At 39.0% G+C, this 25,923-nt stretch overlaps 1 protein-coding gene across 1 annotated transcript; it reads right to left on the bottom strand.

Moving 5' to 3' along the window:
• Window positions 1–1,279: 1,279 nt before the first annotated feature.
• On the bottom strand, window positions 1,280–24,713 carry LOC104054729 (coagulation factor XIII B chain). The gene is made up of 18 exons (XM_054073099.1): window positions 24,590–24,713; window positions 22,680–22,880; window positions 21,979–22,182; window positions 21,430–21,606; window positions 21,121–21,297; window positions 20,166–20,345; window positions 19,727–19,819; window positions 18,898–19,080; window positions 16,908–17,111; window positions 16,250–16,432; window positions 15,358–15,564; window positions 7,787–7,966; window positions 5,338–5,601; window positions 4,366–4,542; window positions 3,054–3,236; window positions 2,277–2,477; window positions 1,807–1,998; window positions 1,280–1,665 (listed from the first exon to the last, which is right to left on the bottom strand). Exons 1-18 carry the CDS (start codon window positions 24,672–24,674, stop codon window positions 1,652–1,654), a joined length of 3,105 nt encoding a protein of 1,034 aa, XP_053929074.1. The 5' UTR covers window positions 24,675–24,713; the 3' UTR covers window positions 1,280–1,651.
• Window positions 24,714–25,923: the final 1,210 nt, after the last annotated feature.

Below are 25,923 nucleotides of genomic sequence, written 5' to 3'. Positions count from 1 at the left end.
TGTTGCACTTGGGTGATTTAGACTATGAGCTTTTGTGATGGAAACATCCTGATCTACGACCCTGGATTTTCTGGATTCCTACACAGCTGGAGGGGATTAAGCAATCCACTGCACCCCATACCATCAGGCGCCACTGACCAAAGTAAAGGAGATGGGCCGACTGGTACCTGAGATGTTATCACTCCAGAATGGACTATAAGAGAATGAGAGGAGCAAGCCTTGGAGCTCCCTCTCAGCTCGTCTGAGCTTCCCCAACTGGCATCAACAATCTACAAACACCAAACACCAGAGCATTTGCAGAAACTTCACTGGCAGCAACTTTTTAGAGGAAACATCTAAAGACTTTATCACCGAACTCCTTACAGGTGTATTGTCCCTCACAAATCCTTATAGGATGCTAATATTGGTTAGACTTAAGGTTAATATTCTTGACTTAGAACTGTAACATTATAGGTAATAAACTAAATGTTTAAATATAGTTCTGGGTCCTACACTGTCTCCCTTGGGGTGTGACAATAATAACACACAAGTTTTCCTATTCTTTTGCGATTCTCCTCCCTAGCTCACTGGGAGAATGTGCACGTGCCCATATGTGTAAGCAAGTGGCTGTGTAACCCTTAGCTGCCATCTGGGGCTAAATAATAACAAGGCGCAAAAGGCCAATGTAAAATTACCCCTTGCTGTGCACTGTGAGGTGGGGCTATGTACAGTGGCTTTGAAAGGTTTTAGAAAAGTGAACATCAAGAAAAGAAATTACATATCATCTACATAGCACAATAGATAAGAGGCAGTAAATATACTTCCTCAACCTTCCCCAGACCAGTAGGACATCAATGATAAACAAATGGGTTAGCTGTTCCCATACATGAGTTGCTATTTGTTGTCATTAGATCAAAAACGAAAAAATAAAGGTCCTGGACCCATCAAGACAACATCACAATCTCTCCTAGAAAATATAAGGAAATTAGGTCCCATTCCAGGACCAGGACCAAGAATGCCAATTACTTCTATGAAGTCACTCTACCTCCATCCAGAAATTCCCAATTATTGGCATCCCAACACCCTGCATTCCAGAAAATGTCAAGGAGACTCAAGTCCCCCATAAGAACTGGGACAAGAGATGTCCTTGATTTGTTTAAAGGAGACAACACTCACTCATGTATCCTGATCAGATGTTTAGAACACTCACCTCTGCCATGACCCCAGGGTAGTTTCCAGGCAAGCACACAGAGAAGTAGCTAAGAGCAGAAGAGGCCAAACACACTCTAACTGCTGATGATCAAATTACCTGTGAGCTTTAATTCTTGTCTCTGGAGGCCACCAAAGCCTGCCTGTCTCAGGACACAAGTGTCAATAGAAAATAACAGAGAGACCGATACGGAATAGATAAAATGTAAGAACAACCATTCAAACGGATAAAATGTAAACACATTAACAAAATGTTAAAACGGCATAAAATTGTGTAAAAAATGAAAACATAATTATCCAACAATAAAAGATTAAGAAGAATCAAATTCCAAGACAGAACATTGGCTACACTGCAAACAGAGCACAGCGAAACAGGAAACTTCAGGCAAAACTGAGCTCAAATCTGTGGGTTGGTTGAGAGATCTTTCATTTCCAGAGCTGGGCTCCTTCATGCCGTTTCCATTTATCCAAATCTTGCTGCAGTGTAAAGAGAAAAAAGGGGAAAAGGAGTGAAGATGAAGCCCAATGCACCACAGTGGTTCCTCAGAGCAGGCGACAGTCAATTTCAGAAAAGCTGCCTCCCACAGCCCCACCACATCTTCACCACCAAGCACTTACGTTCACACGTAGGATACTTAATCACTCCATCCATGCACGCTGCTCTGAATGTCTCAGGGCGTGACGTTTGCCGGTGCCACCATTTGCATTCAAACAAAATATAATCCCCAGAAAGATAGGTCCTCAATGAACTTGAAGACTGTAGTTGAATCTTGTTGCTTTCCAAACTCTCCTCATCTATGGTACAATTCTCTGGAAAAAGCACTTTCATCATTTGCCTGCAGACCCCACACCGGACAACTGAGGCTCCCTTTGCCCAGCAAACTTTCCCACTCAGGTACACCAGTCAACAGCTGCTCGGGGGCATGGCCCCTCAACGGCTGTAGTTTACAGGATGATCCCACCCCGTGGCGCCCTGCTGCTATCTCCCCGGTGCTTCCCCAGGAAAGCTAAAGGCTTTCCCCTTGGCTTCAGCACAAAAAATGCAACAACACAGTGGCTAAGCTGTGGCCAGATTGGAGATGACTTACTGCCTGGCTTGCATCGTGGATATTCCAGTTTCCCCTCTACACACTGTACTCGGAAGGGGGGAGATGCTGGGTCTGACACATATCCTCTTTTACAGCAAAACTCAATAAAGTCGCCCGATCTGGAATACAGCTTTTTTCTGAAGATCCATTTCAACTCAACACTGTTTCTGTCCATGTCTTCTTCAGATGCTGTACAGGCCACTTGGAAAAGGCAAAGGAAGAGTGTCGTCACGTCAAACAGATGCACCACAGACCACTTTTATTTCCTCTAGAGCCTACAGAAGTTCTCCGCATCATGACATGCATCCAGCACTTTGCTCTGACCCTCTTTTACTTGCAACAGGACCCAAGTTAAAGGGGAAAAGACCATGGCTGACACCCAACATAGAGCTATGGAGAAGCCTTTTTGTTCTGACACGGGGTGAGATCAAGGCACAGGTGGGGGAAGTCACCAGGCACCGACTGCCTTCCCCTTGGTCTTTTCTGAGGTCCCTCCTTCTTTGCCTGTGCCCAGCACTTCTCTAAATTCATTTCCCCATGGCCATGTAACGGCCGCACCCCAGATTGCCCCAGCACTGCCACTCGCACCCATCCTCCCCACTCACAACCTGCTGACCTTAGCAGCATCCCCAGCTTGGCAACACGCAAGGAGCCCTGCACAAAAAAGGGACTCGTGGTTGTTCTGCCCTGCCAGCATTGCATCCCCAGCACAAGTGCCGGGATATGAGAAAAAGCAGTTGCACCGCCTTTGGCCACACAGCACATGCGCGAACCTACCGAGGCAAACTGGGGGGTTTGTCCACTGCCCGTCAGTACAGGTAATACTCTCAGATCCTTCCAGGACGTAGAGATTTGGGCATTTGTATTTGACCACTGCACCTTGGGCATATTCTCGCATGGGGAAGGAAAGGAGGTCTCCATTTTCAATAACTGGAGGTGGCCCACATTTCCCACCTTTCCCTGGAAGAAAATTCCAGTCAGAGAGAAAGCCACGAGAGCTGAATTGCAACGGAGGCCCGGCCACAGATACTACCGGACAGTAGGTTGGCACTACTCTGGGACCCAGAGGAAAGCAGAGAGAAAGCCAACTACCTGGCAGGCGCAAAAGAGTAAGAGTTTCTCATTTCTCCTGTGCTGGGATTTACAACTGCCATTTACTTGTGTTGTCCACAGCTGGAGTGCTTGCAGCTGTCTGCAGGACTTTCTCTCGTCCTGCGTAACTGTGCAGCGTTTGGCGTGGCTCTGCAGGAGAGCCTGATGCCCACCTCCACCCTGCACTGCCTGAGCCATGAGAAGAGTGGATCCAATTGCAAACATTAACAACTGTCACTGAAATGCACCACTGCAATCCCTAATGGGATAGCCCTCGGGCTCTGTGGGCCACTTATGGCCACTGAGGAGTTCACACTTGCCAACCCTCAAGTGCTGCTGCCTCACAAATTCTTATACCTATCTAAGCACCATGCTGCTGCCAAGTGAGGCCTTCTAATGACCTTGCGTTGGGAAATCTTCAGAAAAGGCCCTAGGTACCAGCAGTGGCAGTCTTTGCACTTGGCATTGTGTTCTGGAGCCACAATATTCAGCCTGGTCTGAATTCAGCTGCTACTTCTACATCCCTTTCAGCTCCCAGCTGGGTAGTGTTGGAGTCAAATGGTTTTGCACTGGTTCACAGGCTGAAACTTTCTGTATGTCTAGTGAAAACAAATGAGGTTATTCAGCGCACACAAGAAACCCCAGGAGACACCAACAGAGTGCCCAGGTATCGGCTCACCCCTCAAATTCTGCCCTTAGTTGATTTAACAGTTGATTTAACTCCGTGGTATTCAAAATATCAATGCATCATCTGCAGTATCTGGATGTCAATTAGCAGGGATGCTGTGGGCTCTGCTCTCTAAAGCCACTTCGGTCACTCAGCTGGTCAACTCACTGAACCAGATACTTGGGAAAATGTGGTTTTGTTTTCCCCAAGTGTGCCAGATATCTGTACTTGTACACAGAAATGAGGCTAATATCTGGAGAAGTAAATGCTACTGTGTCAACCTCATGACAGTGGCACTGTCAGGCAGAGGTACAAAGACAGAGAAATTACCTTTGCACTTTGGCCGCTCTGTCCAGGTCCCATGCTGACATGCTATGGTGGGATCTCCAGTCATCTCAAAACCTTGCCAGCACTGATAGCGAGCATTCTCCCCAGGCAAATACCGTGACTTTTTAACACCTTGAACTTTGCCACCAGGAATTTCTGGAGGAGGTTCACATGTCACATCTGAAAAGAGATACTTCTGCAGTCACAGAATCGTTGAGGTGTTTTCTCTATACAACCGACAGTCCAAGGAATTAATCTTGTTATAATTTCTGTCCAGATTTTCTGCCTCAGGCAAGTCACAGCTCCAAGAGTCCTCCATGGAGAAAGCAAAGAGGTGTGACAGTGGCAGCACCATCTCTCAGGAGATAGCACCGTCAAGGAGAATTTCTAGAAAAAAGCCAGTGTTTCTGTAGCTACACCTCGGTGCACAAGAAGCCAAAGCAGCCAGCCTGCCTGCCAGGGTCATTCCCCAGGGAGTAAGCACAGTCAGCCCCATGGAGATGTGTGGGAGCCAAGCAGCACTTATTCGCCCCACAGCCACAGGCTCGGGCACAAGACACAGGAGCACAGCTCCTGACAGCTCCTTGTCACAGGAACGCTCTTGCCACTTCCATAGCCCTAGCAGATCCTACACGGTTTACATCTGAGTCTCTGTGGGGATCTGCATTGATCAGGTCAGTCAGTGTGCAGCCCTGGAGAAGAACAGCTGTCTCTCTCCCCTGCTGCTTCTTCCATTCAGACAGAGCAGGGCGTTTTAGGCCCTGCTTCTTCAAGACAGTTTTGGTGCTGATAAAAATATCCTCAGTACTTCTAGAAGGCTGAAGCTAAATTGAAGTGCTCTGCAAGGAAGCAATAACAAGCACAAAGTGGGGGTACACAAAGGAACAGAAGTAAAATGGTGAAGTTATTAGAGTATTCGGGTAAACAAACAGTCCCCTCTGAGCTAACAGGTGAGATGAAAGCACAGATCCCTACCTCTGCACAGCGGTGCTTGTGACCATTCTCCATTTGTACAAGTGACATAATTTCCACCTATCATCTGAAAATTCTTTTCACATTCATACTGCACTCGAGCACCGGGCAGATATCTCTCCTGTTGAGCACTAGTAATATGAGCATTGGGAATTTCAGGTGCAGCTCCACAGGTGGCATCTGAAAAGAGAGGAGCAGTTAAGAACAATAGTGCAGCAACACAACAAACAGAGAATATTGAATTCCAGAGCACTGCTGTTACCGATCAGGAAAAAAAGACCTGCATTATGCAAACCACTTTCTACAAGTAGAAAAGAAAGAGACGAGAATCTATGTTCTGCAGCGCATCACCAGACACTACTAATTTTGCCTAGAGTGACTAAAAAAAAAGAAAAGGAGTTGCAGAGATCAGCCAAAGGTACGGGTTGGCTCTGTACAGCACTGTGTGCCAAAGGGTTGAGGACTGAAGTGATTTCTTTATTATTTGAAGGTAACTTTCAGGAGGTGACACTCTTAGCGATGCACAAATAAGAGACATTACCAGTTATCTCCTCCTTTGCAGCCAGTATCCATTTCTTCATAACCCTCTGGTTTTTGGCTTCTCAGAAGCAAGAAAAGTAGGTAGTGTAGCAGTACAATCAAAACAAGTCCCTGGTTGTCTCTATTGGCCTTACTTTCCTGTGTGCCTGAGTTGACATTATTTTAACTCACAGCATGATTCTATGATTTAAAAACTAAACTTCATTAAAAAAGGTGTCATTGCATCCAGTCAGTATCGCTCTGAAGACATCTATTAGGGCTGATTGATTCCACTGCAAAATATGGAGTTAGTGGCTCTTACTAATCAAACTCCAGTTTAAAATGCTTTCCATTTCATTGCTAAATGAACTACAAAAAATGTAGTTTTTTATATCACACAAACCTGTAGGACCTGAAGTCCAGTCTCCCACAGAACAAGTTATTTCTGATAGTTCATCTAACCTGTATCCAGGATGAGGAACATACTTAAGTCTAACACCAGCCATATAAATAATTTTCCCTTCTTTTTCAATTTTTAAGGTTTAATATCCTGGAGGGTTTTGTGATGATGATATGATGAAAACAAAAAAGAGAACTTTGGTTTTTTAAACTTATTTCCTGATATGTACAGTGGATTAAATCTCTATGAAGCCCTCCTGAGTCAGAGCTGTCACAATGTTTCCTTCTCCTATACTGTTGTAGAGTGAGTGGGCTTAAATTATGCTTTATATGTATTTTGAGTTATTAGTAAATTAGGCTTTACTACTTTATGTATCTATTTGAAAGGCTATGTTTGCACTTAATCCCACATGGACAACTACAAAATTGCACACAAGATATATTTAGCACATCAAAATTATTCAAGTATGGTGCATATTTACCAGTGATACATGAAGGTAGTTCGATACGCCCATTAAAACATTGCTTGATAGGAGAGGTTGTGAATTGAAATCCCACCATGCACATAAATATCCACCACTGACAACTTTGAATCAAAATTGAGTGCCTCTGTCCCGTGGAGAGAAGCAAGTTTCGGGCTTCCAATTGCTGTTCTGTGATGGTACATGGTGCTAGAGGAAACAAGAAAAATTAGAAATGGTGGGGTATGAAACTTTGGTGGCTTTTAGCATATGAAACACTTCCTTGGCAAAGAAAGATAAATATAGATTTGTTCTCATTCAGTGGCTTGTAGAAGTAAAATACAAACCACTTAAACACTTGATCTCCATCATAACTAATACAAGATCTTTAGTTTTGCATAGTTTATCAGTCATATGGCACAGCTTCCAAGCACGTTCTTATTTGTATGCATAAAATACAATTTTACAGACTTTGCAACAGCAGTGATAATCTCAGTAGGTACTGACTTAAGTAGACAGTAGCCCTTAAAATAATTAATTATTTAAATCAGCGAGAATAAGTTTTAATTTTATCCCTGTTGCGTTCCCATTACCCATGATTAAAAAATTAAATTTAGAAGACTCTTTACAAAGAGCTCTAGCAAAGAAATGGAAGACAGCAAGGCAGCCTACCACAACTTCATCTTTCTGCCAAATGAGGGACAGTAAACAAACCATATGAAAGGATGTCTTAGCAAATTTAATCACCAGTGGGAAGAGGCCGACCACATTGTCAGTACTTGTACCTTGTTGCACAAGTTCTTGGAAGTACAGACAAAATATTTAACTGATTCTGATGTTCCCGGCAGCTCAAAAATTCTCACGGTAAAAAACATGATTGAGTGTAAATGATTTTGGCACACTAAAGCCAAAGATCCACAAGTTAAGAAGTACTGAAACCAGTGATTACTTTTGGCCCATTACAAAGTCTGTACTCAAGCAACAAATATAAACCTAATTCAGAAAGACCTGTTTTAAGAATTGTTAAAATTGTCTACCAGTAAAAAGTCAGACAGTAAAAAAGTTACACTCACCCAAACACAGTGGTGGTCCAGGTACCCAGATATTTTTGTGGCATATTACCCATTCTGATCCTGATAAAGTGTATCCAGGGTTGCACACATACTGCACTCTGTCACTTTCCTCATATCCTGATTTAAGCTCATCCACAATTTCTCCAAAGTCAACGGGAGGTGGGTTTTCACAGGCTGCTCCTGCAGAAGCCGTGCACAGATTCTTGCAATTTGACTGCACATTGCCATTTTCTTCTTATCCTCATCCACCACTAAGAATTTCTTCAAAAACAGTGATGGGCGAGTGTTTGAATGCTATTCTAGCAGATACAACGCACAAGTTCCTGTGTCTTGATAAATACAGGACAGTACTGATACCTGCAAACAATGGCACTACACAGGATTTAAATAATAATCGACCTTGGAACACTACTAATAAGGAGCATTAAGCCTTTACTCGAAGAAATTGCCATCATCGTTACTATTTTCACAGACTTCGCCTTGTGAAAAGTTATTAAAAGTATTTCATTTGAAAATATGAATTAACTGAATTTCTCAGAGTACAGTTTCTGTTTTCCAGCATTATACTGAAATAAAGTTTTACACATACAGTCGCGATTCTCAATTTTCTTTAATTCTGCAAATAAGTCAGTTTCTCCAAGATTCCTGAAATTAGTTCCACCACTTTAAAATGAAAGAAGTTGGATCATTTTTGAAAGTATAAGGTACATACAAGAAGTACTTTTAAAAGCAGAGAGGAAGAAGAATCTTGATATGATAAATATAAATATCTTGATATGTTAAATTGATTTAAATGTATCAGTCAGAGAGTTTAAAACTGGTTATTTTAATAGGTGCACACATTCAGTGAAGACCACCTCATTCAGGCTGCATAATTTTTGTATCATACAACTTATGAAAATAATAAAGCACCTGTATTTATGAAGTATCGTATAATGTTTTAAAATCAAATCGGTATTCTGCTTTTTTAATAGTATTTATTCAGAATAATAGCAGCTAAACAATTTGTATGGATTAATGCATTTTGAGTGAGTTATGGCTAGTAACAGGTTCATTTGTAAGAGCTATTAAGTTCAAGCACGTGGCAAAGAAACAAGCTCATGCAAGAAAATACAAAGCAAATATTCTCAAATGCATAGTTGTAAATTATAATTCATTCCAAACATCTGAAAGGAATTCTATAAAATGTAAATGGTATAATTTCTTTTTTCAGTTAATTTTTCTTGATTGCCACCAGCTACATTAGTTAAAAACAGATTTCCAATTAATAAATTACCTTTACATGTAGAATAACCCATCCACAGCAGATATGCTATGGTGTGGCTCAGCAGTGTCAATTCCAAGCTTTAGAAGTTAAAGAAGTCCTCTGCCACCGAGTTCCTATTTCCTGTACTCTAAAGTGCATGTATTTGTGTTCACTCCCATGATTCCAGAGGACGTCTTTGCAATCTCCTCCCCTAGCTTTCTCACAACACTGCAGTCAACCTCTACAGAAAAATTATGCAGTTGTTGCAAAAAGGCTTCAACAGTTTTTTTCACAAAACTTTTCAGACTGAACTTGACATAGAAGCATGATGAAACCCATACCCAAAACACAGCGTGTTTATAATGCAACGTAGCGCACTTAGCTTCTTAAAAGTTACAACTTAAAATTTTGCTGTGGGCAAAATCACCTTGTATGTGAAGCCCATCATTTATGTTCAGTCTGTTTGAAACCTTTACAACCTAATGAAAACACTAAGTCACTGTTAGTCCACTTCCAATAACGCTAATGTTCCTAGTCTAAATTAATGCCAAAAAGCCTCAATAATGTAATTATTATTTTTTAGTAAAAAAATAATTATAGAAAAAATGTCCTAGTATCTAAACAATTCCTCCGGTGTCACAGTCATCCTTCACCTGCTCCTCTGGTTGGCAGCACCAGCGTTTCTCAAGGAGGCTGGCAAGACATGAGGGAAATGCCGCAGTGAACCATTGGAGTACCAAGGTTTTGTTGGGAAGATCAATGCAAGTAGCAGGGGTTCCCTCCTCCTAAGTATTGAGGTGTCCTTGTGTTTACATGTAATTACTTTAATATAAAGATTATATAAACTCCTTTTCTGGATTCCAGCTATTCAGCAGCTCTGCTCAAACTGCATTTACCTGGACAGGACCAAGCTGCATTTCTGCTGCGGCCACTGTTTGATGACTGTCATTTGTTTTCAGTCTTTGACCTCTCTTCATCTTCATGTCATCCCACATTCTCCTTTCCCACACCACTTATTAGTCTGGAGTCATAGATACCTTCTTTTTACCGGTATGAATCAGAGCTGAACTAAAACACATTTGAGCAAACAATGGGGTGGTTGCTAAACAACCACTATCAAACCAGTTAAAATCAGCTCAAGACAAAGCCAAGCGAGCCTAGAGATCCTGCATTGTCAAGTCAATGCAGTGCCTGTTCTTTTATGAACAACGGCAAAAATCATATTTATTGGGCTACACCAGCAGGACAACTTTGACTGAACTGAGCTCCACCCTCAGGCAACAGTACTAAGATTATATTCTTTGGCATTTCTTATGAATATTCTTTCTTAGAACATTCTCTTTCTTTTTGTTTTTTTCAGTGCAGTTGCTGCTAGGAACTATTGTGAAATACAGGATTAACTAACAGCCAATAACTTGGAGTCATATTTTCTTCCGGCAAAAACACACATGGTGTTGTTTTGTTTATGGAATGATAACATCCATCTGATGAACAAAGAACAGGTACTGCTATTACTATATACACTAAATGAATCTCATCATCATTGATAAGCCACTTTATATGACTGGCAGAACTTCAAAGCACACTGCAAAAAGGATTTTTTCTAAATGTTAAGTCCACAAAAGTCTTAGTGACAAATACCTAACATTAACATCTATATTAAACATTTTTTAAGGAACTGAGAACATTCCTCACAGAAAACCAGGAATAAGCATGACTAATATTTCTATAGGTATGTAGCATTTAGTTGTATTTTAGATTCTTCCATACTAGTCCAACATGACCCTAAGCACTAATTGTTGTTTATGGAGTCCTGACAAGTCTGCAGTATGAAACAATGAACCCACAAACAGTACATAACAAATCTCTCTGGACTTCACTATAAAAGCCCAATATTTCCGACTCATTTCTTCCTTGCTTTCTAATCCTCCTATGCTTCAGAAAGACTGGATTCTCAGTAAAGAAATTTTTCCTTTTAGTATAGCATTAAGAGAAACAAAAAAGTTGAACTAAAAGAAAATTAATTTCTGCCTAATCTGCTGCTTTTTGTAGGTCATTAACCTCTACAAATCATTAATTTTTGGCCTTATTTGTTACTTCATCACTGGAAAACCCCAAGTTCCTTTTCTAAACAGCAATTCCTAATGAGAGAGCCATTTCCAATAAGTAAGCTTCAAAAAATTTTTATTACAAAACATGTAGGTTTCTTTCTTTGTTTTTTACTAAAAAAAACACAAACAAAACCATTCTTCCCACTCAAGATCATGTCTCTTTATACTCAACTGAGAAGATATATGCACTGTTTAACAGATCTGATCTCTACACTAAGGTGGAAAAGACTATACTCATGGAACACAATTACTTTGGTTTTGCCTTAATATAGGAGGATGCTCAGCAAGACCAGCCTTCTACACTAATGTCATGGGCTGAGGCTCCCTGAAAGTGTTGCTCAGATAAGGGAGAACCTGACTGCCTTTGCCCAGCTCCGACTAGAAGGCTCCAAAATGAGCTGGGTAAAAAAGAACTTCTTGAAAATATTCTTAGTATTGTCACGTGAGGGTTCAATAAAAGTTGTCCTGATGGTTTAATAGAAATACAAACCAAATAAATATAAACTGAAAGAGGGTGGATTTAAATTGGATACAAGGAAGAATTTTTTTACAATGAGGGTGGTGAACCACAGAAACAAGTTTCCCAGAGAAGCTGTGGATGCTCTATCATCAGAGATGTCCAAGGCCAGGTCGGATGGGGCTCTGAGCAACTTGATCTAGTGAAAGATGCCTCAGCTCACTGCAGGGGTGTTGTATTAGGTGATCTTTAAAGAATCAAACCCTAACTATTCTATTAAAACAAATAAAAGGCTGATCTTGAAAAAAGTTGAACTTGGTTCAGACAGGTTATCATATGATCTACCTAAGCCCAAGCCAGCGCTATCACATGAAGTGACAGAGATAAGATCTATTGCCATTCTAACGATACTGGAAGGCTCTGCTACACAAGGAAAGGCACCAACAGAAACGTAAAAATTATTATTATCATGTCTCACACAGTCAAAAAAATTCCCATTCCTTTCTGAATGTTTCTTAAGATGAGAAGGCTGGAGAAGACACTATTTTGGTTTTGGCTTCCCAGTGGTAGAGTACAGAGAAGATGGAGCCATACTTTTCTTGGGGATGCACAGTGATTGGATGAAAGACAACAAACAAATCTGCAGCAAAAGACATTCCAGTTAGATATAAGGAAAAAAGATTAATCGTGAGAGAAGGCAGACATTGGGAGGTGTTGCCCTGAAGGGTTAGAAAATATCTCCTTGGAGACATTAAAAACTCAGCCAGACAAAGTCCTGAGCAACCTGATTCTTATCCTGCAATTTTATGCCTAACTGTGCTGAAAACCAGCAAAAATTCAGGGCTGTCAGAGGGTTAAATTGGGGTCTTTGGCAAGTTGATGGTTATTTTGAAAGTTATTCTAGCGCTGTGGTTTCGTAAGTCTAAGCAAATAATGACAGAGACAAAAATTCTTTCTCTGCTTCAAAATACACATAGGTCATAAATGCTCTTGGACTTGCGGGTCACTGAGTCTCATTCACACTGTATATTCCACAGACACTAAGCACAGCATTTTGACAGATATGCGTTCACCATCTCACGTGCTCTAGCACAACAGTTCGCCAGAGCTGTGTGCCTGCAGCAGCTTCTCTGCTACCATTGCAGTGTATGTAGTTGGTCTACGCCTTCCCACCCGGCCTGGACACATTTACATGAATATATTCTGCAAAAATTAACATAGTGCAAAGGAACCATTAACAAAGTTTCCTTGCCTTCCAAAAAGCAATTTGATCTCTTCCTGTGACTTCATTAACTTCTGAAAGAATTCTGGGTTCAGTCAGTTTTGTAACATCCACGTTGTAAATATGCTTTTTTTAAGATTTTGTACAGATATTTCTGAGCTTTTTCAGATTTTGAAACCCAAGCTCTTGTTCTCATTTTCTTTCACTTAATTCTGCTGTGCTAGAACTAACATAACCCCACAATTCAAGTTGCAAAGAAGAGGTTTGTTTTCAAGTAATTAATGTAAAAAAATTAAAATGAAAGAAATCCACGTTCTCTTTAACAGAGAAAATACCTGGATATTTTCCTGAATATGCTTTAAAAAGTACACACTAGCACAGGCTTGTGTTAGGAAGCAATTGGGAAGATGCTGATGCTATCAGGCCTGGAAGAGCCACCAGCAGAGTAATATGTGGATGCTCCATCTCTTTGTCCCAGGTGTTTCTACCTGATAGCTACAATGTGCCCTCCCTCCCTGTGCTGAATGGACTGTGGAAACACATTTGATTTCTGTGTTATGGGTCAAGACTATGGATTTGGAGTTTTGGCCTAATCTAAGGTGAGCACAAAGTCACTTGAATGGCATCCCTAGAGAAACTGAATTATATCACATGTATACCTTATTACCCTCTTTCTTGTTTATTGACCCTCTTTTTGCTATATTTATACTTCCGTTTCTCCACTCCAGTCTCCTTTCAAATAAACAACCTGTCCCACATTATGTTTTCCCCATTCATCCCATTTTGGTTACACCTATATTCAAATTCAGTTTTTTTGATAAAAATACATAGGTAAAGTTGACCTTGTGTTGCGTTACTGATACAGCCATGTCTTAGTTGCTTTGCAAGATTTTGCTTACAGATCTAGTCCATCATACAAACACCCTTCATGTTCAAGGGAAACAGTTTATTCTTACGTCTTTCATAGACACGGGAACAATTAAGATATAAAAATCTCAGAGACTGAGATGAATTTCTGAGTAATCGGATCTCACACAAGTAGTTTCTGGACGCACAGCAAACCTAGATGGCAGCTATTAAGGTAACAATACTCAATACACCAAAGTTTACTGCTTACTAACTTAATCATCGGTCATTTTGTTTAACTGAGTTCTTACATTATTTCTTAAATGAGAAAGGCTCATCAATTCACATTACAATTGTTGTTCATAACATGACCTAGATGTGAGAGCTATAGTGACTATCTAGTTCAGATCTACATGTCACATATCACAAGTTCATTATGTTAAATTGCAAATTTCATTGTTGTTTGTCTTCATTTTTAAATACCACTATGCAAAGCAACAAATTTTTAATCTTTTGAAAGCATTTTGGAATGCTATTGTAAATAGTATATAAGATGATATTTTTATCAACCTTTTTTACCTCCAAACTGTTGACTGGGTTTTGATTAAATAAGCAGAATGTGTCTATTTCTCAAATGCTTTAATTTCTGTTTTTATTTATTTATGTAGCATCATTAAATCCTTGGAAAATCATACAGAACAGCATATACAGAACCATAGAATGGTTTGAGTTGGAAGGGACTGTAAAGATTATCTAGTTCCAACTGCTCTGCCATGGGCAGCGACACCTCCATGCATCTGTGATATTGCACAGAAAGATGGAGTTTACACATAAAACACAGAAGAAACCCTTACAGTAACATTTTTTAGTAAAACATACAAAAATGGGTGCAAGGCAAGCACTGTCCATACGCCTAAATTTTATTCTTATCTTCAGTCACACATGTGCACAGGTAGAACCCCAAGAGTGCCAATGTTTAAGTGTCGTAGGAAATAGTTGGACTAGATATATTATGAATTCAAATGCTCTCAATTCACAAAAAAAAGATGCTTGTTGGACTTTCTAAAAGAATAATAATTAACTACTCAGCAGGGTTTGCATGTTTTTAAGTTTTACTTGGTTTTTATAGATACCGTAAACATTTATTTTTTTTAATACTTGCTTTTTTAATTTGTCCCTCAAGCCTTAGCCTTTAGACACTTCTTACCTGTGAAAGGAGACAGAGATGCTGTTAGTATGTACAAAAATAAATTAGACCTCTTCTTTCTTTCATTTAACATTATAACAATGAAGAACATGAAATTAAATCTCACTTTAGAGATATGTTATAGTCAAAAGCTCTCATACTATCAAAACCGACAGTATCCTCGTGAAGGACACAACTTGCTTAGCATCTTCTTGTTATGGTACTTTACTCAAGTTCTTCAGATTACGATGCATCCTTGTTTGTCACTGTAAGCCTTACAAAGCTCCTTCATCTTAAATTTTCCACACATATGCCAATATTGTTTTCTTCTCCTGCATTCTCAGTCATCAAACTGAGACCCAACAGTGCCACTGAACACTCATTTCCCAAAGCTGGCTGTAGTGGTCTTGAAAATATGAGGCCGTCTTAATTCAGCTGTTAATACCAGATAAAAAATATGCACATACCCTTCCTTATAGGCTTTCCTGGAGTCCAAATTTATTTTCTTCCTTCCACACATCTTGGGTACACCAGCTGTCCCCTCTTACACTGTACTTGAAATAAAGTTGCACCAGATTCTGCTCCAAAATGGTTCTGTTTACAGTAAAATCCGACATAATCCCCATGGTAAAAGTAAATTTGATTATTATAGAATGCTTGCAGCAGCACATTATTTTTCTCCATTTCATTTTTTGACAGAGTACATGGCTCTAAAGAAGAGACACATAGCCACTGTTAATGAATCAATTATATTTGGAATTGCATAATTTTGACTAGTCTTCACTAAAACTAAAGATTAGTTATCAGTCTCTTAACATATTATATATACCACTGTATTTTTGGATACTGCAAGTGTGTCATATTTAAGAAATAAAAAAAAAAAAAGGCTAGAAAATCTTACATTTGCTTCTATTAAAACTTTCATCTCTAACTGAAAAAAACTGAACTTGACATCTTAAAGTTCTAGCTGACAATACTCAAATTATAAATTCTAAGTATCTGAATTTGGAACAAGTTGGAGCTGTTGAGCCTGGAGAAGAGAGGGCTCCCAGGACCTTATTGAGGCCTTTCAGGACGTAAAGGAGGCTTATAAGAAATATGGGGGCAAGGGGTAATAGTTTTAAACCATTTAGATATAAGGAAGAAAATTTTTACAATGAGAGTGGTGAAACACTGGCACAGGCTGCCCGGAGAGGTAACAGATCTCCCATCCCTGGAAACTCTGAAGGCTGGGTTGGATGGGTCTCTGAGCAACCTCATATAGTCGAAGATGTCCTTGCTTATTGCCAGGCAGTTGGACTAGACAGATCTTTAAGGTCCTTTCCAAACTAAACCATTCAGTGATTCTATGAATTATAGAGAGAAATAAGTGCTTATTTATCTTCTTACACCTACCTATACAAACCGGTGGTGAAGTCCACTGTCCTTCAGAACAGTAGATTCTTTCAGATCCTTGCAAAAAATGATAGTCAGAGCAGCTATACTGAACTGAAGAACCATTGTCATACTGGGTAAGGGGTGGCAGAGTAAGAGCTCCATTTGCAATAGAAGGTGGAGACCGACATTTTTCAGTAGGAGCTGGAATAATGTTAAAAACATTTGAGAAACATTAAGCTTGAGAAGCTAACAGATCATCAGCTTTAAATGCCTGTCAACACCAGATATCTGCCACTGTCTCTATCAGACAATGTATTTTCTTACTATTTCTTTGTGTCTCGGACCAAAATGCAATCTTGTGCTTAATTTTGAACATAATAAATGGTGCATTTAGTTGCTTACAGTCATCTTTCTCCAGAGCTAAGTTCTCTGGGCTTGGATAACAGCTCCTTCCTCCTTTCTACAGCCTCCCTTATCAAAGTAAAGTGTATTGTTTTTCTGTCCTTGGCTATATTTAACAATGTAGCAGTCTTGTGCAAGAACATCTGCCTGTACCCCTGTTGTTGAATTCTAACCATCTATTATTTACAACAGATTCCTGCACTGCCAGAGCAATTATTTCCTATTAGTCAATCTCAGCTCTATGCAAAAAGGTGATTAAAAAGTATTGGTTTACCTTGCATAATGCATTTCGGGTATTTCAGTCTGCCATGGTTACACTGTGTCCTCCCAGGAGATGGTACTATGGTCTGGAAAAAATTGTATCCCTGCTTACAGTCAAATTCTACAAGATCTCCATGTAGGAAAATTAATTCTTCCTGTCTCCATTTCAACTCTATGTTGTTGCTGTTCATATCAGTTACATTAAGTGTGCACGGTTCTGGGAAATAAAAGTGTATTTCAATAAAAAGCAATCTTAAGTTCTTATCTCCATTTCGTAGGAGCCAAGAAAAAGAAATCTAAATCAGTATTTCTAAAATGTTTTCGAATCTTGCAAGAAATTAACTACAGATGCATAAAACAAAAGAACGAAAACAAAGAAATGTGTGCTAAAGTAACAGAAATAATACAAAGAAACCCCTAAACTAGGAAGAGTAAATCACAGAAAACATTTCTGACAAAATCTGGTTTCTACAAGTATTTGTAAACATGTGGCAGCCTAGGTTTATCCTTGAATAAGAAAAGGACTTATTTACTGTAAATTGAAATGACTTTTTATAAAGAAAACAGTCACCCATCAAAATTAACCCATCAGATTTGACAAGCCCTTTGAGGATAGCAATAGTTAATACACAGTAAGCTTAACTGTTAACCTAAGGAAGTGTTTTGACAATCCACTTTCTTTGCTTTGTCACTTAAAAAAAAAAAAGTAGATAACTTCCAAAAACCTTTTCTGGAATTTTGTCTTTTTCTTTGGGCTTTTTCAGGTTACACAAGTTGAATATTGTTTTGGTTGTTTTCTGACAGTTTTCTTAAAATGTAGCACCAGGGTCACATCAGGTAGCCCCACTTTCCATTAGTCAGTTAACCTCTAAGTTTTGAAACCATTGTTCAACTTCAACGAAGTGGAACAGAGGTACATTTAGAAAAATAAATTTATACAAGTTCCATGGAAATCATTGCCTGATAGAGGCACTTATTTATGCTTTGTTGAGGGAAAGGTAAGAAGAAATGAGTTATTACGTGTTGTGGTAACAGAACCATAACTACTAATTGCTATGGATGTTTTCCAGAAACTAACTAACTACAATGTGTACTCTTTCTTGTCTGATCAGTTGAGGGTTGAAAAGAAGTCCCAGAAAACATGGGAAGGATGATGTGGTTGGATGCTTAGAAGACAAATAATGGTCACAGGAAACAGGTTTTCATTATTGCACTGGGTTTGTTAAAGATGAGTATTCAGGTCCAAGAATGCTGATCTGAACATCCAAACAATGTACTTTTTATTCATCTAGATATATGTAATTAAAACTGAACTGATTATTTATTTGCATTTTTAAAGTAGATTATAAGCTTAAATTCAATTTAAGTCAATTAAAGTAAATTTAACAAGGTATGCTAGTAAAATAGAATTATTCCATCACAGGAAGAAAGGAAAGATAAACAAACAACTCTAATAGGTCATTAGAAGTGGTATTCCTGCTGGTAAATTCCTAATGGGAGTTCTATATACTGTTTTGAATAGCGTACATAAGAGCAACACAGAAAAACTAGAAAGTCTAGAATGAAATGATGAAAACACAATTAAAAAAAAACAGTAGGTTTAAAAATGAAAGTCTGAGAAGTCATTGTATTTCTTGTTAATCACATCATCTGCAGTCATTCCTTCTAAACATCTATTGAAAGACAGGGAGAATTGCACTGAGTGGAGAATATGGGAGAAAGAAATTAAGAGAATCCTCCTAGGTAAAAGGGGTAGCTACATTCTAGGATAGCTCACTCAGGAAAACAGAGGAATATAATCGGGTGTTTGTTAGAACAGGCCAGAGAACACCTACCAGGAGGGGTCTAGGTATATTTGATTTTGGTTCATCCTCATGTTTCTGGAATCTTTATTAACTCAAAGGAAAGAGAAAAGGTGGTCCTGAAAGGATTATCTGGAGGTTCTTTCCAGTTTTACCTTTCTACAGCACATATGATGAAGCTTTTTTTCTTACAAGACTTACCTAAGCAGGTTGGTTGTTCTGTCCAGCTTCCTTGTTTGCAGTAAACATTACTAGGTCCATCCAAAACATGGTAACGCTGACAACCATATTCTACTGAGGAACCATTTTTGTATCTTGTCAATAACGGACCAAGAACAACACCATTTTTAATTACAGGTGGAGAGGTACAGTCTTGCTGCATTTCTAATATGAGGTATAGAGACAGGTAATTACATTCTTAAAACAATGTCAATGCTGGCAAAAGCATCAGACTAATTAGAGACTGAGCAAAAATTTTACATTTTATTTGTATGTAATCAATACAATTTATTTTTCAAATTTTTACAAATCTCTGCATTTGCCTTACCAAATTGCCAACAAGCATTCTATATCCCTTTACACACATCTATGTCTGCTCTTGACTCCTGCTGGTTTACACCCGTATGGATTAGCTTTTTCTGAGATGAGACCGTCTTTGTCACTTGAAAAGTTTAGCCCACACATGATTCAAAATAAACAAAAGAAGTCTCTGTGAAACTATTAGTCAAAGGATCAAAAATACTAATGAATTCTCATGTTCAGATAACATTAACAGAAAAGGTACAAAATGACTGAAGTTTAATATTAATGTATGAAATAAAATTACAAATACAGAGCAGGCTTACAGGTGTCAATTAAAATCACTAGAAACAAGCAATGATAGCCTTTCATTCGTTCAGACTGCTACATTGACATCTGTAGCACATGCAACCCTTTTCAAGAGTTAGGAACTACACCAAAAGAGTAGTAAGAGTAGTCATAAAATGTCTAGAATAGCATTGGAAAGTATTGAAAAGTAACATTCACTTACTTGTATCTTCGTTGAGATATGTTTTCCTCGTCGCTATTGCTGTATCTGTCTCAAGTGATGGTGGTGCCTCAGATCCCCGTTTACCCATAGTTTCTATAACCATAGCAGAAACTTAGAACTAGTTTTCTCAAAAACAACTCACTTTCAAATACCAAAAGAGACAGACATTGATGCTTTGTAAGATGTAATAAAATCAGTATCCCAGGTGAGAGCTACACCATGTGGATGTCAGGTGAATTCAGCTAACTCATCCTTTCTCTTTAATCTGTGAACAATGGATTGTCTGCAAATTACTCAGCACTTCACTTCTGAAGCATTTTACCACAGAAGGAAATAAACAGTTTTGGAGATACTGGTAAAGCTAAGGCTCTCCAGAAAATTAAGATATTGTTTGAAGAATAGTTTCACTTCAGTTATCAGTCTTCACAAAACTACTAACCAATACAAATAGGTGGTGATGTCCATTTTCCTTTTTCACACTGGATTTCCTCTGATCCTCTAATTTCAAAGGTACCTTGACACTGTATACGAACTTTGTCCCCATTATGATATGTTCTTCTAATTGTGATGCTATGGGCATGAGGAGGAAGTGGTGGTGGAGGACATTTATTTTTTACATCTGAAAATAAAAGCAGCATGTTGTTTTCTCACTAATCAAAACATGCACACAATCATTTTTACTATACAGCATGCAAGATGATGACTCAAGAGACACTTTTTGTTGATCCAGAGTCAACAATGGTTTTTCTACCATTTTCTTAACACAACAGGAGACAGAACAAACAAGTGCTTTTATATTCAAAAAATATAAAATAGAGGTATTCTAGAATCATAGAATGGTTTGGGTTGGAAGGCACCTCTAAATATCATCCAATTCCAACCCCCCTGCCATGGGCAGGGACACTTTCCATTAGGTCAGATTGCTCAAAGCCTCATCCAATCTGGCCTTGAACACCTCCAGGGATGAGGCATCCACTACTTTTCTTGGCAACATGTTCCAATGCCTCAGCACCCTTATAGTAAAAAATTTCTTCCTAACATCTAATCCAAATCTCTCTTTCAGTTTAACTCCATTGCCTCCCGACCCTATCACTACACTCCCTGATAAAGTGGCCTGCCCCAGCTTTGTCAGCCCCATTTAGGTACTGGAAGGTTGCTATAAGGTCTCACCGGAGCCTTCTCTCCTCTAGGCTGCTCTATCCTTAGAGACCACTGAAAACTAATTCCAATTATATCCCCCCTCCCCTACCTTGGCTCTGTGTCTTTCAGTTAACACTTGATTTCCGTGTAGGCTGTGAACTGGTACACGAGGATTTCGTATTCATAAAGCATTTCATGAAAGATGGTGCTAGTCTTTCACTAAGAATATATAGTAAAACTATAAAAACAGGTACCTTCACACACTGGTGGGTCTGGATGCCATCCAAAATAATAACATTGAATTAGGTCAGATTCACTGACAGAATAATTTTCCTCACAGTAAAAGTGAACTACGTCTCCCTCTTCGTAGATTTTCTTCACAGGATAGAAACCTCCATGTGATATTGCGCTCAAAAAGGAGCAAGTTATTTCTAGGAAGGAAAGGCACAGCAGTGAAAATCAGTAGAGAAAGGCTTCCCCATGCTCCAAACAGCTTATAAAACAAGCCATTTTGTAAGATTTTGTTCATTTCAGACGGAATTATTTTCCAGTCCATTACATACTAGTGCAGTTTGGAGTAAGGGACCACCCATGTGCCAGACACACTGCTTCTTCTGTACTATTTCCTCCTGCAGTATAATATCCCTCGTCACATTTGTATAGCAGTGTTTCATTCAATTGAAGCTCTCTTTGGAATGTGAAGTAGCTGCCATGATGTAAATCGGGTACTTGACAGGACTCTGAAATAAATAAAGCATATGCATATCAATTGCTCTTTTAATTTCAAGTTATTAACCTAACATTTTCCTTAGAAACAACTTTAGGTGGTTGTATCCAAGGCACAATCCTTGCAAACAACGAATAATTAAAAATGTGGTAGCTTACGCAAGTTTTCCAGCCACCTTTTGAGAAGGAAGATTGAATGGCAATGGATTTGGTTGAAAAAATGCAACTTCATCTGTAGTGATTCTTTCTATCTATAATTTTATTTATACAAATTTATAGAACTAGCACCATGTGAAAACTTCTTCCCATGAAGTACAGCTAAGAACCTATAGCAGAACTGTAAACGTACAAGACAGATTATGAAGGAGAAAAATGCAGAATCCTACCAAATTTTTTAGTACAGCTTGGCTGGGAGGACCATCCTTCTGGCCAACATTGTACTGCATCTTCAGTACCACCACTTGGAGTATGGTAGCCTGGATTACACTTGTATTGCAGCTCCTCATGTATTTTGAAGTACATTTCTGTACCATAAAAAATGCCATTTTCCAAAGGAGGCTTGTTACATTTTTCTAAATGAAAAGAGGCAGCTTGTTTGGAAAGAAAGAATTAATGGAATTTTTTTGTTCTCTGATAAACAAAAGAAGGGATGGGTTTAACTATCCTGATTTAATCCTGCTTTCTTGACCTATTGGAGACTACCCCAGTCATCAAACAATACATCAAACCGATGGTAATAACATGGAACACAACAAACAACGAATCTAGAGCTAGGGAGGCTCTAGAGGATATACATCTGAGGGGTGGGGAACTATCTATTGCTTTTCCCGAAATAAGGAAACCACACCACTTTCTTGCTTTTCTCTAAAAGTATAGATGGTAACAGCCCTTAAAATACATATTATTGTAATCACATCCCATATATAGACACATATAGTTTATATACATAAAGAATTGACTTCGACTTGTTGTCCCAATTTATGCATTCTACCCCTCATTATGCAGCTTCTGTTCTGAATGCTCAAGGAAATCCAGCTAGAAAAGTTTCCTGCTAGAAGCAATGATGAGATTAATAAAACTAACTCACTGTAGCATTGCGGCATTGGAGACCATCCTTTTGCTGTACAAGTTATTCTTCCATCTTGAGTCCCAGTTTCAGTTGTATAACCAACCACACAAGAATACGAAAGTTTTTTCCCCTTACGCATTGGGAAATAGTAATTTTTGAAACTATAATAGTACTGGGCAATCTTTCCATATTCTATGTGTGGTAAATCACAGGGCTTATCTGCAAAAACAAGTATATTTCTCACTAAATATCTCAGTCCAGATATGAATTTTGTTTTGCATTTATTTATTTAATATCACATGGATTAATTCAGGCTTTCAAATAAGGTGAATGAAATTTTGAATATTTACAAAACCTCTCATGTTTGTAAGACTTACTGAAATTAAAATCTATTAAAATTATATCAGCTTTTGCTCTTTAGGATCACGAGACTACCAGCTGTAGAATGAAACTTCCTAATGGAAGCTCAGCAAAAATGATGCAGGACACACCTGACTCTTTATTTAGCCCAAAAGATGCAAGAATGAGCACCCTTTAATGCATAAACATACCGATGCCTGCTCTAAAATCCAGCGGCAACAGTGTCAAGATTAGCTATGATATAGCTCCTTGTTCAGCAAATATTATCAGAACAGGATGGCAAACTGCCAGGAGGAAATATAGGTGCTAAACTTGCTGAAGAAAGGGAATTTAAGAACAGGGTCAACAGAAAAGAAAAAAGTGGAGGTTAAGGAAAGAACAAGCAGAACTGCAATCAAAAAAAACCCAGAAACAACCACACAAAGAAGTTGTTCGGACTATGACAGTAAGTTATTAAAAAAAGTAAAAAGCAATACTTATGTTCAGTTTTCCTATAAAATTATCCTTTGGGTCTCAAAAATTCTCACCATGGCATTACAGGGTGATTTAACTGGCAGAATCAAGCTTTAAATACTGAATCACCAGCTGTGAATCTCATAATAATTAGGCAGTTTTCCTACAAATTGGCACTGCTGCATTCACCCTACACACATTAGAACCAAAAAACCAAACTATTGCTCCTTCACTCAATAACATCACTAGGATTTATGGCATTTACTAGTATTTTCTGCATATTTAGTACTTTTACTAAATAAAAAGTGACAAGATAATGATTTTGGTGACAGTTCCCTTCCTCACACAGCCAGTGTATCACATCTCAATAATAATAATGACACCCAAACTTGAGGGTAATTCAGATTTTTAAATCATTAAAAGACAGTAATGGTTGCTACCTATGCACCTAGTCTGAATTTCCAAAGGGTATCAGTGTAATTTCAACTGCTTGGCATAAGGACAGAACTCTAGTGAAGACAGTAGTTGCAACACGTATGCTGGAGTTAAATACATATTAGTAGATACAAAATGAAATGCAAAAAAAGGACACCTTTTCAGTTAATGAAGGGGTACCCTCACATACATTCAACAGCTCTGGGAATATGCAGTTCAAGTGGTATGTAAGCTATATAAACCCAGGATTTTAAGCAATACTGAAAACAGGGATAGGAAAAGTGGAACCAATCCAGACTAGCTTCTGCAGGTTCCGTTTAACTCCCACAATTCTGCTTTGTGGCAAGCCAAAACATTTCAATCACCAAAACACTTTAATATATAAAATATTTTAATAATACAAAACTCAATTCGTGTAAGTGCTAAAAATGGCTCAAATACATTTCAAAAGAAACTTTCTCTGAGTAAAAATCTGAACCTTTCAATGATACAGCTTTGAATCTTGGAGATAAATCTGTAGCCCTGAACTACAGTGACAGCTGAATCATGATCATCAGCCATCCCACAACAAAATTCTATTTAAAAAACAGTGTTTATGAAAGACATTGCATTTAATTTATCTGGAGTAGATTTTCTAGATTCAATGTACATGTATTAGCAATAGAACTCAGTGTATTTACCTTCTGCAAAGAGTTTTCCTGAATACACCGTAACTAGGAAGAAAAGACAGCTTTTAAATCTCATCTTCATTACTGTTTCCATCATGTTTTCACCACCTATGAAAACTCCACAAGTACTACTTTTGTAAATAATTAACTGGATTTTCAAAGGTATTCACAAATGCCTTAGTATCCATGGTATTTTGAAACAAGTCATTTCACTGAAAATACTATTTTAATTTTATTTTAATTCTCCAAATACTCTAACACTAGACTTGCAGAATTCTACTTCCATTTGGCATACTTCACATCAGTTAAGAGGAAAAATTTATCATTCTACAAAGAAATCAGGCAACAAGCTTATAGAACAACCTAAACTAACTGAATACTGTTCCCCTCAGAACCTCTCCTGATCCAAGTTTAAAGGGCATTCTGTTATCAGATATTTACCTTGGCTGAAATAAGTGGAAATAGAAAATTTCCTCCTCCACCAGCCTATCCCCATATGACCAGCAAGTTGCATTCTATGTATTATTCATTCTGGAGGCTCTTACTCTAAGAACATAGCCGCTATTTTTATCTGTACATTGGGTTTTGTTGTATGGCCACCTGGGCACACTGCTTATGCTCAGTCGGCAGTCATCCATTACCCGCAGGTCCTTCTCTTCCGTGCAGCTCTCCAGCCACTCTTCCCCCAGTCTGCAGCACTGCATAGGGTTGTTGTGCCCCAAGTGCAGGACCCGGCATTTGACCTTGTTAAACCTCATGCCATTGGCCTCAGCCCAGTGGTCCAGACTGTTCAGATCCCTTTGCAGAGCCTCCCTACCCTCCAGCAGATCCACACTTCCTCCCAGCTTAGTGTCATCTGCAAACTTGCTGAGGGTGCACTCAATGCCTTCATCCAGGTCATTGATAAAGACATTGAACAGAGCTGGACCCAGTACCGAGCCCTGGGGAACCCCACTTGTGACTGGCCTCCAGCTGGAGTTAACTCCATTGCCCACCACTCTCTGGGCCCGGCTATCCAACCAGTTTTTCACCCAGGAGAGTGTGTGCCTGTCCAGGCCAGAGGCTGACAGTTTCTGAAGCAGAATGCTGTGAGAAACTGTGTCAAAGGCTTTACTGAAGTCCAAGAAGACTACATCCACAGCCTTTCCCCCATCCAGTAGTCGAGTCACTTTGTCATAGAAGGCCATCAGGTTAGTTTGGCAAGATCTGCCTTTCATGAACGTGTGTTGACTGGGTCTGATCACCCGGTTCTCTTGCATGTGCTTCATGATAACACTCAAGATTACCTGTTCCATGACTTTCCTCGGCACTGAGGTCAGACTGACAGGCCTGTAGTTCCCTGGATC

This window comes from Cuculus canorus, chromosome 8, assembly GCF_017976375.1.
Source record: "Cuculus canorus isolate bCucCan1 chromosome 8, bCucCan1.pri, whole genome shotgun sequence".
NCBI lineage: Eukaryota > Metazoa > Chordata > Aves > Cuculiformes > Cuculidae > Cuculus > Cuculus canorus.
This window is presented reverse-complemented; position numbering and strand designations above follow the sequence as displayed.

Bases quoted from the DNA above. Each gene is read 5' to 3' on its own strand.
- LOC104054729 (XM_054073099.1), bottom strand. From the start codon at position 24,674: ATGATGGAAACAGTAATGAAGATGAGATTTAAAAGCTGTCTTTTCTTC. The intron at 15,565-16,249 runs GTAGGTGTAAGA...TCTCTTCTTTAG, and splicing joins TTCACCACCGGTTTGTATAG to AGCCATGTACTCTGTCAAAA. The intron at 5,602-7,786 runs GTGAGTGTAACT...TCTTTTTTTCCT, and splicing joins TGGACCACCACTGTGTTTGG to GATCGGTAACAGCAGTGCTC.